Source organism: Leuciscus leuciscus, assembly GCF_965113295.1.
Source record: "Leuciscus leuciscus genome assembly, chromosome: 14".
NCBI lineage: Eukaryota > Metazoa > Chordata > Actinopteri > Cypriniformes > Leuciscidae > Leuciscus > Leuciscus leuciscus.
Window position 1 is genome coordinate 32,600,779 of NC_138738.1, and position 14,660 is coordinate 32,615,438.

At 37.0% G+C, this 14,660-nt stretch overlaps 1 protein-coding gene across 1 annotated transcript; it reads left to right on the forward strand.

Annotated features, from left to right (window-relative positions):
• The first annotated feature begins 6,659 nt into the window (after positions 1 to 6,659).
• Positions 6,660 to 10,501, forward strand: fzd7b (frizzled class receptor 7b). The gene is made up of 2 exons (XM_082190258.1): positions 6,660 to 6,965; positions 8,016 to 10,501. The coding sequence occupies exon 2, from the start codon at positions 8,025 to 8,027 to the stop codon at positions 9,663 to 9,665; it is 1,641 nt and encodes a 546-aa protein (XP_082046384.1). The 5' UTR covers positions 6,660 to 6,965; positions 8,016 to 8,024; the 3' UTR covers positions 9,666 to 10,501.
• The last annotated feature ends 4,159 nt before the right edge of the window (positions 10,502 to 14,660 follow it).

Here is a 14,660-nt window from a genome sequence, read left to right on the forward strand (position 1 = left end):
TAAAATGGCCTTGAATCAATTCAAAAGTCTCTTTTTTTAGTGGAAGGGAGGAAATTTAAGAGACACTATCACTACTTTATTACCTTGTGCAACTATCTGGAATCTTATAAAACACTGGCTTTTTTCCTATTGAGAATATTTTCCTCTTACCCTCCTCCCCATCCCGCTCTGCTCTTTATTTCCTGTCTTCCTCTCCTCCCTGCTCCATGTGAGATTGAGTCTTCAAACAATAAATCCCTCTGCCTGCTCATTTAATCTGCATATCACTCTTCCATTGACCATTATCAACAAAATAGCCACCCATACTTAGCATGCAAATTATCTAGTTATTTGGAGAAAGAGAGAGAAAGAGTGAGGCCCAGTGGGGGGTCTGCTGGAGGAGTGTGGGTTTCCTTTAACATAATGGGATTTCAACAGGGGGAAGGGGGCTATTGTCTTTTGGCAGCTCATTGAAACCCTTCAATTTTTTGGTTTTGTTGATAAGGTAAACCTGTTAAACTGTCAACTTTTGTCTCCAAAATGCTTTGAGCACATATGCTACTTTCAAGCAATTGTTCACACTGCAAAACCACCTCTGACAACAGTTTAGCTGAGCACACCGGACATGTTTTAACAGTCAGAACTCGGAAGAAAGCTAAAAGGAATGTTCCAGGTTCAAAACAAGCTAAGCTGTATCTATTGATCAAGGCATTCAAGCAGAAATTAACAGCTCATGCAGAATTCTTTCGTACAGTTTTTTTTTTAAAAGCTGTAAAGATTGTTCTAGGAGAAATAACTAAGTTATTCATCATAAAACTAAAGATTTTACGTGACATTTACACTTTACATAACAATAAGGACAAATTACTGCCTCAGTCTGAACCTTAAATGAACTTTAACTGAGACCAAACTTTTAAAGTGCAAATGCACTTATTCAGTTCATGTTTATGAGCTTTAATTTTTTAAAGGAAATTAATACTTTATTCAGCAATGATGCATTTAATTGATCAAGAGTGACAGTAAAGATGTTTAAAATTGTTTAAAATATTTACATTTAAATGCTGTTTTGAACTTTCAGAGAATCCTGAAAAAAAATGATGACCGTTCCCACAAAAATATTAAGCAGCACAAGTATTTTTTAACAGTTTGCCATAGTAAGTTTTAAAAAAGAAAATCAGTAGGCTATATTTAAATGATTTCTGAAGGATCATGTAGTAATGATGCTGAAAAAAATCTGATTTTATTTTAAAATATAATATACTAGAAAACACATATTTTAATGACAACCTTTGTATTTTTTTTTCAAATAAATGGCCTTGGTGAGCATAAGAGACTTCTTCTAAAAACAATAAAGAAAAATATTACAGACCCCCAAAGTAGTGTAACTTTGCTGTTTTATCACACTACAGATTAATGTAACGTGTAATATTATACTCAATTTTGTCATTCATTTTAATTATATTCTTTGTCAAAGTGTGTGCATTCAAAAACTATTTAAACTTTGAACTGTAACACTTTGTTACACCAATCAGCATCTGATGTCTTCTGTCTTGCACATGTTACATCAGCAAAGCAACGCTGCCCCATCCTCCAGTTCTCCTTTAGTCTGACCCATCAAGAATTCGGCTGTGTAGTTTGATATAGTATAGTTTACATTACATGGAAGTAGGGCAGCACATGGGGGACCAGGCCAGTCACGGCCACCTCGAGGTACATCAAATGCACTGGAGGTATTAGGCAGGATTTTCCTGCTATATTAAGAACACAGACACAGGGCTCAGAGGAATGACACAAGAGAGGCTCAAACGCCACTTTTAGTGTCTCAGTTCATGCAAACATTACATGAATTAAATGAGAGAGTGTGAAAATGTGAGAGTTTTGACAGAATGATCAAGCGAGGAGAAGGAAAAATGCTCATTGAGGAGACTGTTGCCTGGTTTTTGTAAGCTGCACTTTGTCCCAGATGGAATGTCAAAATATGTATTTTAGAGAAAGAAAGAAAGAAAGAAAGAAAGAAAGAAAGAAAGAAAGAAAGAAAGAAAGAAAGAAAGAAAGAAAGAAAGAAAGAAAGAAAGAAAGAAAGAAAGAAAGAAAGAGCAGATAAATATGTGCTAATTCTTATTGTCGAAAAACTTGTAACAGTTGCGAACTGAATGGGAAAGACTGGAAGTTCAGCAAGAAGTACCAATACAAGATGCCAACATTTGCTCCTTTTAGATAAAGGCGTCTTCTAAATGCATATATGTAACACATTTTTATGGCATCCAATTTAATATGGCATAACCCATATAAAAATATAATAAGCAGTTAAGAAAAAAACTGAAAAACATTTTTGGTCAAACAAATCTTTAAAAAAGATTTAAGTAAATTTAAGTAAAAATGAATCCAGACTCTGAATGAGGCTCAGAAATGAAACAGGACGCAGAGCAAAAATGCCACTGAAGACATATAGCCCAAATCAAATTTAAAAATTTAAATTAGGGGCAAATATTTATTTTCTATTTTGAATCATTTTATATATATTATATTATTAATTTGGCCTTGAAAATCATCTCCAAGGGGAAATATAGGTTATATTTACTATATATATATACATAGCCTATATTTTTTTTCTTTCTTTTTTTTTTTTTCAGAATTTTATAGACAATTTATTTCCAAAACTAATTGAGCCATAATATGTTTTGAAATAAAAATAATTACACATAGTATGTTTTATTTGCTTTAAAAAATGTGTCAGCATACATAAGGTAAAAAAAATGCCCCTGAAAATGAACTCCAGGGTGAAAATATTACCTCTTAATAAAAATATGAATAATAAAAAATAATAAAAAAAACTGCTCTGACACTGCTCTGAATCCATTAGACTGCATCTAAGCACTAAGTAATCTGTGGTCAGTTTCAGGCCAACTGGAGCGCTACACTTTCCTGCATTCCTTCTTGCACTCACCCCTCCTGATTCAGATTTTTAACACAACCACCCATTTAGAATGAACCTTCCCTGCGTTCGGTCAGCAGAGAGCCGTTGATGAGGTGTATCAGCAGCAGGAGTGTGTAAATGTACTTTTCCTCCATTTGAGAGAAGATTCCCATTTGAGACCAGACCAAGTCAAATGTATACCAACCCATTAGCGGGGCTGTACACTACACAGACACAATGTTGCATGTGGTGTTTTTCCTAAGCGGAGCGTCTTGGGTATTAGTGTTTGACTTTCCTGGTCTGTTCTCACTCGGGCTCATGCACCACAAGCAAGGAAATTAATGAAAGGACTTAACAATGACTGAAAAGCACCCCAGAAACAGCTGCACATTATGAAACACCTATTAGTATCTTTTGTTAAGTAAGTGAGTATGCGAGAGAGAGACTGTCACAGGCACACACTCAACTATTATTCTGATGAACATTTTTCCCCATGTTAGTTATTGCTTATTGCAGTTATACCATATTGCTGTACAGCAATGAAAGCTGGGATTATTGAGGATCAGGTCAGGTGAGTTAAGTTAATGAGCAGCTTAATTCAGATAACATTCTTATACGGCAATCATGTGATAATTTGATCTTTAAGTGACTTTTCCATGACCTCTTTTCTAAACAATCTGACTTTTGTATCCAATTAACAGATGCTAAAAAACAGACCAAAAATGGCACACACTTAAAAAAAAATATTCTATTAATTTCACCCTAAAATGTGCATTCAGGATGGCTGCATAATTCAACTTATATAACATTATTTCATTAACTGATATAATGTTACTATAACAAAATCAGCTTTTTTCTTTAACATGTACCGATAACCACCATAAAAATAATGAATAGGTGGCAAAACAGAAAGTTGATGAATCAGAGTTCAAGGTGAAACATGGCCAATATTCATATATAGTAGATGCGCAGGGTCATACAAACAAAGACAAAACACCATCTCATGACACTAAAATAATGGAATAATTAAAGGGGCTATAGGCATATAAGAATTTCCATGTATTAATCGCTTTTTATTGCCAATATGTGACCCTGGACCACAAAACCAGTCACATGTGTCAATTTTTTGAAATTGAGATTTATACATCATCTGAAAGCTGAATAAATAATAGCTTTCCATTGATGTATGGTTTGTTCGGATAGGACGATATTTGGCCGAGATACAACTATTTGAAAATCTGGAATCTGAGGGTTAAAAAAATCTAAACATTCATAAAATCGCCTTTAAAGTTGTCCATTTATGTTCCCGATTGTGCTGCATTCACTCACAAAAATAAATGTTTTATTTATTTACGGTCGGAAATGTACAAAATATCTTCATGGAACATGTTCTTTACTTAATATCCTAATGATTTTTGACATAAAAGAAAATCGATAATTTTGACCCATACAATGTATTGTTGGCTATTGCCACAAATATACCCGTGCTACTTGTGACTGGTTTTGTGATCCAGGGTCACATATGTGAACAGCTTGTAACGAAACTTTAAAAATAAGAACATTTCTAATGTATATATGTCTTATGTCTTATGTTCTGTGTACATTTCGTCATCATTTACTCACCCACAAGTTGTTCCAAACATATATGAGTTTCACAAAAGAAGATATATTGGTAATCAGACAGTTGACAGTCGCCATAGTACTTTTTTATGGAAGTCAATGGGTGCCGTCAATTGTATGGTTACCAACATTCTTCAATATATTTCCTTTTGTGTTCAACAGAAGAAAGAAACTCAAACAGGTTTGGAACAACTTGAGGGTGAGTAAAAGATGACAAAATGTTCATGTTTTGGTGAACTATCCCTTTAATGTAAGGGCCGTTTCACACTAAATACATAAGCGTAAAAAAGCATTATAAGTGGCGTGTGAGCAGCATGTGTCTATTGTGCTTTCACACTGGCAGCATTTAGTGTACAAGATGCTCTGAATGTGAAACAGGAGTTACTCAGACTCTACACCGCAGTTTTTATCCTCGGCATGAGAAACAATTGGATTCTAACCGATTCAAGTTAGATTTACCCTTTGGTAAAGATGTTTTTTATTTTACCATTCATTAAATTGAATTAGTTGTTATTTTAGGCTAAACAGATGTGAATTGCGTGAAGTGTCTCACCTCTCTCACACACCAAAAGAAAACCAAATGCTTCTTTGGCACCATGAAAGCCACAATACAGTGTTAGGAACGACAAATTGTTGTCAGAGTGTGTGTGTGAGAGAGGAATGAATGGAGAAAGAAAGGAGATAAACATTGAAGTAATTAGGTGTTAGATTTAGTTGCATTATCTGAGTGGAATATTGATATGTCTTTCTTATGGCCTGGTGTAAGATCAAAAACTCTTCTTCACTTCAATGTATTCTTAAAGACTACAAATGTCATATTTTGCTAAAAGATCTGCAGAAAAGCATTTGAAACAGTACAGACTGCTCTTCTCTCACATAATCAGTTTTCTTTGAGGGACTTTCTTTCAGATGGGAGTCCAGAGTTCAAATTGCTCCTATAAAAGATCAATGAATCAGTTTTAAGGGATATTGAATACTGTGTATTTGTGTCATTAATTCATGAGAAAGAGATATTGTTTAGAAATGGCTGACAGATTGATAAAATACTTGTAATAGACAATAACCCCAAACATCTTTCTGCCAGAAATGTTGATAAGCAAAAAAGAACATAATGATAAACTTTAGAATCACTGATAAGGTTTATTTAAACTCTGATAACGGATGATTGCTATCAGATTTGTCAGGCACACATTCATGGAGAAATGGAAAAACTATTTGAAGCATGTCTGAAAAATGCTTTGAATAATACTGTCTCAAAAGCATCTGTTATATGCCTTGCTTTTGGCTTAGACAGAAATAGGGGTTAAAAAAAAAGAATATTGTAGTTTTTTTGTCCATCATATATTTCTGTCTGTATAAATCTCCAAAGCTCACATACCATCGAGATTTATCAACAACTCTAAGCTATAAACATCCTCATAAATACGGCCATTACAGCAGGAGCATGTCATTGCTTTGGCCTATGGCTTTCAACCCGTCCTTGGCCAGCGTTTTCTCAAAACAGATTTCTCAGTTATCATAAATACACATGCACAGGCTTTCTGCCCATTTTCAGGTTACAAATCACCAAACTTAACATTTTCACAAGTTGAATGTCCTCTTCTATTTGTTTGAGATTAATAATTCAGTCCGGCTCCCACTTCATCACCAAATGGCTTTATGATGTATGTGGCAGAAATCACATTCAGTTGAGGAGTCACCGCTATAAATCTATTAGTTTAACAACACAAGCATCTATTTCTAAAGTTCTTGCACCAGAATCCCAGATCGCAAAAAAAAAAAAAGAAAAAAAAAAACTGTCCCATTTAAATGTGACCAATTTTTGAAGACATTTTAAATCACCTAAGCAAAAAAGTTTTGACTTTGAACCGAAGCATTATAACACTAATTTCACTTCGTCTCTAATATTCCAGAGACATACCACCTAAATATTCATACATTTAAAATAAATGAAAGGAAATGAATTTAGGTGAGGAAGACACTGTAATCCCAGTACCCCACCTTTTTTTCTGAAATATTCCTTCCGATCCAATAAGGAACGTTTCGTTATGAAAAACACATCTTCTCATTGGTCGGAAGGTATGAGGTTTCAAGGCGCCCCGCGGAGAGGTGCTAGGGGCCTTGAATGAAGGGCCGCTTGAAACCGTTTTATCATTACTGTGTGGAGCAATGTGGAGTCAGCGTATCAACTTTACAGAGATAGAGCTGCAGATTCAACAGGAGTGGCGGAGAAAGTTTCTTACATTGTTTTAAGGGAGAGGAGGGCCGAGCGTAAAAGGAGGCAGATGTTTGGGAATTTTGATGATGAAATATGTGGATGAGTCTCGAAAAAGGGGTCATGAATACCTGAACGCAAGGCTGGAGGATAGTTTGTGACTCGCCTTGTACGAGTGATCGTCTGGAGGAATATCACATTGTTGCACAAGTTTCGCGGAACACCTAAATTCCAGTAAGTTTACATTTGTTTGTGTTCGGTTTCCATGCGGTAATAGATTAATAGTTAGGTAATAGTTTGAGTCTCTTTTTAGGGCTTTATCTGTGTAGATATATATCTTACGACTTAGTCTTAGTCAGTGAAACATTCCTTTGTTTAAAAGTTTCCCCAAAACTTGTTTTCACACTTTTTCATTAAACGTATTACTACTAGGCTATACGTTTTATGTTTGGTAGCCTAATATTTTTTATTGCTACTAAGAAATCCAATAGTGACTTTTGAAATGGTTAATATTAATTGTTCGTTAAAGACACTTTTTCCAGTAATGAATAGTGTTTATCTAATTATTCACTAGTAATCACGGCATACTAGTAGTTTTTAATTTGCTACTAGTCACGAACCTCATACTGACGTTGTAACTTTTCCATTGTTACTGGTAACAAATTGCAGATTTTGCTACTGAATTCTAGGGGGTGGTCTTTAATGTAACTAGTTGCCTAAACTTTTTTTTCTCACTAGTTACACTAGCTCAGTAGTTAGTTGTTTAATATGTAATGACTAGTCAGAATGGCTACTTATTTATAGTTACAATAAAACATTTTACTAGTAAGATGGGTGTTACTCATGGTGTTACTAGAAACCTAATATTCGGAGAAAACTGAGACTAGATACTAATAAATTTGAATAGTTAAGCATTAAAGATTAAGTACTAGTATAACCTTATGAATAGTCAATAGTAAAGTTAAAATCGGTACTGGCAACAAATACAATGCATTGTAGTCAGAAGTGAATAGTTGCAATGTAAACCCCCTCAGAATTTCCAATCCATTTGCTTCCAGTAACAATGTAGAGTAGTTTCTGCTATTTGGATAACAATGAACTGAATAGATCATTTAGAAAAGTATGCATATTCAATGATTTGTTACTAGTGAAATTGTTAAAGGTAGTAGTCACTATTGGATTTCTTAATAGCAGTTAAAATTTGTACTAGAAACATAAAAATAGGTAGTAGTTATTTGTGAGGAATAAATGTTAAAATGGTTTTCCATTTTCTGTGTCTTCCAGACGACAATCATGGCGGTATGCTACATGTTCATCACAACACTTCTGCTTGGACTGTGTTCAGCCCAGTATCACGGAGAGAAGGGTATATCCACCCCAGATCACGGGTTCTGCCAGCCCATATCTATCCCCCTGTGTACAGACATTCAGTATAACCAAACTATCATGCCAAACCTCCTGGGACACACCAACCAGGAGGATGCAGGACTGGAGGTGCACCAGTTCTACCCCCTGGTCAAAGTTCAATGTTCTCAAGATTTGAAGTTTTTCCTCTGTTCCATGTACGCGCCAGTGTGTACAGTTCTAGAACAGGCAATTCCACCCTGTCGTTCCTTGTGTGAGCGTGCAAGACAAGGATGCGAGGCCCTCATGAACAAGTTCGGCTTCCAGTGGCCCGAACGACTCCGCTGTGAGAACTTTCCCGTGCATGGAGCCGGAGAGATCTGTGTGGGACAGAACAAATCAGACCCCGACATCCCGACGACAGACCCCACGCCACATATACCAGACCCCTTCACTCCACGTGTGCATTTGTCACGCCAAAGTCAGGGTTTCTCTTGCCCTCTTCAACTCACAGTCCCTACCTATCTCAATTACCAGTTTTTGGGGGCGAAAAACTGTGGCGCCCCTTGCGAGCACAAACAACCCCATGGGCTGATGTACTTCAAGGAGGAAGAGGTCCGATTCGGTCGGCTCTGGGTGGGAATCTGGTCTATCCTGTGCTGTGTGAGTACCCTGTTCACGGTCCTCACTTACCTTGTGGATATGCGCCGGTTCCGTTACCCGGAACGCCCCATCATCTTCCTCTCTGGCTGTTACTTTATGGTGGCAGTGGCTTATGCAGCTGGGTTTTTGCTGGAGGACAAGGTGGTCTGCATTGACAAGTTCAAGGATGATGCTTATAGGACTGTGGCACAAGGAACTAAAAAGGAGGGCTGCACCATTCTCTTCATGATCCTGTATTTCTTTGGGATGGCCAGTTCAATCTGGTGGGTGATCCTGTCTCTCACCTGGTTCCTTTCTGCTGGAATGAAATGGGGCCATGAAGCTATCGAAGCCAACTCTCAATATTTCCACCTGGCAGCATGGGCCGTCCCCGCTGTGAAGACCATCACTATCCTCGCCTTGGGACAAGTGGATGGTGACCTGCTGACCGGCGTATGTTACGTGGGCATCTACAACATTGACGCCCTACGTGGATTCGTCCTCGCCCCCCTCTTTGTTTACCTCTTCATCGGAACGTCTTTCCTTCTAGCTGGATTTGTCTCGTTGTTCCGCATCCGTACCATTATGAAGCACGACGGCACCAAGACAGAAAAACTGGAGAAGTTGATGGTACGCATTGGCGTTTTCAGCGTCCTCTACACCGTTCCGGCTACCATCGTCATTGCATGTTACTTCTACGAGCAGGCGTTCCGTGAGCAGTGGGAAAAAACCTGGCACATGCAGACATGCAAGCGCTTTGCCGTGCCGTGCCCGGCCAACAACTTTGCGCCCATGACGCCTGATTTCACTGTGTTCATGATCAAGTACCTCATGACTATGATTGTAGGAATCACATCAGGATTCTGGATATGGTCCGGAAAAACTCTACAGTCGTGGCGAAGGTTTTACAAAAGGCTGGGCAACAACCAAGGGGAGACAACAGTGTGAGCTGAACTTTGTGGACTGCATGTGAGAAATACAGGTCAATATTGAAAGGAAACGTGAACTGCGATCAGGTCACACATAGTACGTTGAACCATGCTGATGGTAAAAGACACTGTTGTGTGAGCCCAGCATGATTCTTTTCTCATTTAAAGCGACATGTATAAAGTGCGCAGACTTTGCCAACACTTTTGAAAGCACAACTCCAAAGAACATGCATTTCTCCAATGGACTAAATTTCGAAATGTTTTTAAAACCTTAAGCCTTGGAAACCCTACTAATGATTTTTATGGAAAAGATGGCATAACTCTTATCTTTTATACCGATGTGGGAACTTTAATGCTGACTTGTTATCAGTTTACGCCCGACGGCGGCCAGAAATGTCTGCAATTTAGTCTTGTGCCTTGCAGTACTGATCAATTCCTGTTGTTGAATGAATGTCTCTTTTGTTTTGTTTTTGTTTATTTACCACATTTTTGGTCATTTGCTCATAGATTACATATTTTAGTATCTGGTTGCACATGGCCATTTATTTAGATTTTAGAACTAGTTCAATTTAATGTTCTATGGTCATGAGTTGCTTATTCATCCATGTTGCCATATTAAGTCAGGTCTCATGAAGTAATTTAATATTCCGGCATTTTAAAGGCCTTAGCGGAGTGAAAGTGACTGACAGGATTAAAAATGATTTAAAAAAGAGGTATGTACAGGAGGAAATGTTACCATATTTCATTATTTGTAAATATCACATTTCTGTCAAAAGATGTACGATGTATTTAAGCAGATTACTTTTGTTTAAGGCCTTTTTCAATTTCACTTAATAAAGTGATTAGATTTTTAAAGGCTGCTTTCATTGGCTTGAATTTGTTTGCACAAATGGTGACTTGTCGTTGCCCTGACGACACTTTGATTTTTCTCCCAAAACAGTTGTTAACAAGTAGTTGACTTGTTAAACTGATAGAAGCATAATTTACTACAATAACAGGCCTCAAGTGAGTAGCCCTCCATGTGTTTCGAGTCCATTAATGGTTTCAGCGTGTAGCTTGAATCAAGGAAAATGACAGAAAATGGGTGAAGAAAAGAATCAAGGGGGTCTTTGATGGTGAAAGAGTAAACATTTCTCTTAAGAAAGAAAAAAACTAAAGTGGCCTACAAAAACAGGATATAATCACGGATGGTGTGAAGTTTGTCACCTTGCCTCTGGGACAACAGGAAGCCCTGAGATGCACCAAAACATAAGATCTCCTCCCTTCTCCAGATGAAACTAGATACCACTTCATTCTTTAGGGTGAGGGAAACGCCCCATCCCACATCCCCTTCTTCTGTTTTTTTTTTTTTTCCCAGGGGGTTGGGGGATGTTTCTCAGTAAGGGCATTTGAAAGGTGATGGGGGTGGGTGGGTTACAGTATCTGTGAGAATACAGTAGATACTGCACTAATGAAATAACACAGATTATGATTACAAAACTTCCTCTGTAAAACATATTTTTAATCTGTTATAAACAATAATGTTCATAAAACAATCAAAAAACTTCACACCCACATTAGATCATGCAGTTGTTTTTCCAGTATAATATGATTATTTGTGTGGGTACATGCACCCCGGTGTCTGATTGGGTGTTGTTGGCACTCGGTGCCTCTGGGGATGTGAAGTGTGTAAAATTCACAGCGTGTACAGCCAAGAAACGTCCATCCCTTGGATTTTTTTACAACAGCATAACCTGCACTGCCAACACATAAACACACACTCGTACTTCAGGAAACATATGGGTTATCTGTTAAACATATGTTATAGCCTACGTATGTGTCCCTATACTGATATAATTAACTGATACTGAACTTATGATGCATGCCTTTACATGCTATCAGAGATTTCTTGCCTCCCACTTGCCTCCCAGTCAAGCGCTTTGTTGTCACAAAAAACAGGAATCATGGAGGACGCCAGGTTTATTTATGCCTATTTCTTGGGGAAAGCCCAAATTTATTGAAATGTTGCATATAAAATGTAGCATTTCATTCTTGACAACCATATATAAACAACAGTGACTAGATAGTCAGTTTGCAGATGATTTGGGAATTTAGGTCAAATACATGCTTTTTTTCGCTGTGTATAAAACATACAATATGCTTCAAAATGGTTCTTCATATATGTAAATATGCACTATAGGACAAGACAAGGTGATGTAGCTGTTCTGAAAGAGACTAATAAATGATACCAGTCACAGCAGCAATCGTTCTCCCCTCCGCCATATTAAAGTTTATGGCATGCCTAACTCGGGAACTTGGGTATCAAAATTAACTCCAATTTTCCCAATAGTAAATAGGAAACAGTCTCAATGACTTGAGAGGGCATTCATGTGCAATTTCCAACTAAGAAACTCTCGATAATTCCAACGATAATTCCAATAAGAATAAAAAATTTTTTTTTTTTTAAAAGTCGAACGGCTTCTGATGGATCTAAATATAATAGTAGCTTTTTACTTTATCTGGGCTTTCAACAAAAGGAAATTCTACAGGTGCTATCTAACAACATGGCATTACCATTTGTTTTAGGACACCTATAAACGAGCACGAAGACTCCGCCGGAGTAGGTCCCACAATCCTGCTCCAAACTTTATGTGGCACGTTGACTCAAAGCCTACGTGTCTTCGTGCTCGTCTATAGGCAACGCCATCTGGGCCGAGAACGTCTCCCTCTTTACCGTAAATCCTTTGTGGATACATTTTAAGTGCATCATTCTGTATCCAATCATTTGGCCGGATCCCGCGATTTCCTCAGATATTAAAGCTGGATAACTCCATTCAGTCTGAAAAGTGTTTTCGCCTGTAAAGTAGGCTTATATTCCGGCGCAGTAGATATATTTTGGAACATCCTTAAACAAATGGTAATAGGCTACCATGTTGTTAGATTAGCACCTGTAGAATTTCTTTTTGTTGAAAGACCAGATAAAAGTGAAAAGCTACTATTTTGTTTAGATCCATGTCCGAGGCTACATTAAAAATGACCACATAGTTCAAATAGAGGCAAATTTCTCATACAGTCTTTATCAATATTTCATTATGTGTACACATTGCCTTATCAAGCTCAGTAGTTCAGCTCTTTTATGGTAAAACAAAATTGTTTTCTTGGGCAGAAAAACACTCTAAATAATGTGCTTGACAATATTTGCTAGCAAAGACTTTTTTTTATATTTGTTCTTAAACTGCTTCAATATTCAACACCAAAAACATTAAAAAGGGTTGATATCAAACTTTGAAAGATGAATGACAAGGGTTATTTAAATTGTAATGTGATTTCATAGGCATATCAAAACTGAGTGATAGTACTATCACTCAGTTTTGGTATTCTGACTATTTTACCCATTTAATTTATCTATTAAAATTATACATTTGAAACTTAGTATTATGAGGTTGAAATAACAGCGCTTATGATTAGTAATGATAAATATTGATGTAGATATATATGGAAAGGCAGAAAATGTATGAAAAGGCAGTAACCCTTAAGACAGGGAATAAAATAGAAAAAATTTCCATTAAGCAACAAGAAAATGCACCTTTTTTTCTAAATGTTTGTTATTAATTTTACTGTGATTTATTCATCAGTGTTTACTTTTTTTGACCTCGTCATTTTTATTTAAAAATATGGTAACTCGGTTTTCCGGTTAAACGGCAGACGTCTCTCTTGTGACATACTAGCCTTCTCCAATCCTTCAGTCCTCTTAAACCCTGCCCTTTTCTTACAATTGACTGCAAGCTCGCATTCAGATCTGCCTTGCACAATCTCAAAATTCAGTCCACAACAGATGTATAGAGCCAAGTTGTTTTACTCGGATACACATCCCAATAAAAAGAAGAAGATCTGTCTCTACTTCCATTTCAACGAAACTAAAACTTTTTAAAAAGTAATATTTGTTGACGAGTCGACTACCATCTAAATATTTGGAAATATGAATGTCCTTATTGAATGAATCTCCTTATTGTATTGTTTATCACTGGTTAGGGCAGTGATACAAGGTGGAAAAAAATATTTCTTGAAATTTCAACAGTAACAACAAAGCAACAAATGCCATGGTCTCCTGAGAATTACCCATATATAGTGCAAAAGTCATGCTTAGGACAAAATTCAGATGTTTTTGTCATTACAACAGGTTGTCTGTGAATGAACGTTTTGCAATACAACACAAGAAGCCTGTCTGTTTTAAGCTCAAGAATATATCTTTTACAGAAATAACAAGATGCTAAACAGCTCTTTTTACACACCAGTTAAAGTCGGCATGAAACTTAAGTTGTGATAGTCTTTTCTTCCATATTGTGACGTATATCAGTACGATGTCTTGAACAAGAAAAAAATGTAGGGTGGGACTTGATTTTGTCCATTGGGAATTGATTGGATCATGTTTGCTATTGCTGTGATCTCATGTGATTGACAGGTTGTCCCGCCCTCACGCCAGTAAACGCGTCATCAGAGAATAAAAGAGATGTCGCTGCAAGAAAGAGGGGAAGTTGATTTGATTAAAGATTATAAGAGCACATGAATTAAAAAAATATAAAGATGTGCACAGATAAATCATTTATAATAAATACTGCAATGTTCCATGGAAAACACAAAATTGTCCATTTTGATTTCATGGTGACTTTAATGAAAGAACTCACAGGTTATCTGAATATGGCCACACCTTGACAATTTAAGGTCACCCACAGTCAAGCCTTTTTGGTTAACAGGTTTATCTGTGTTGAGCATTTTGAGCCCATTTTTGTGGAAATCTGTTACCTACTGTGTGTCCCACGTGCCTTCAACCTCCTGAAAGAAACATGTTTTCCCAGGTAACTGCATACCCATTACAGGAACAGTCTTTCAGCCTCTTGAGATACAATTACTTGACTTTGTATCGATACTCAGCTCACAAACAAAGCTTTAACCTATGTTTTTCAAGGTGTTAACAATGTTTACCTGTGTAAAGAGCTGTCTCAGCAGATCACCCTAATTGTTGAGGTATCTGATG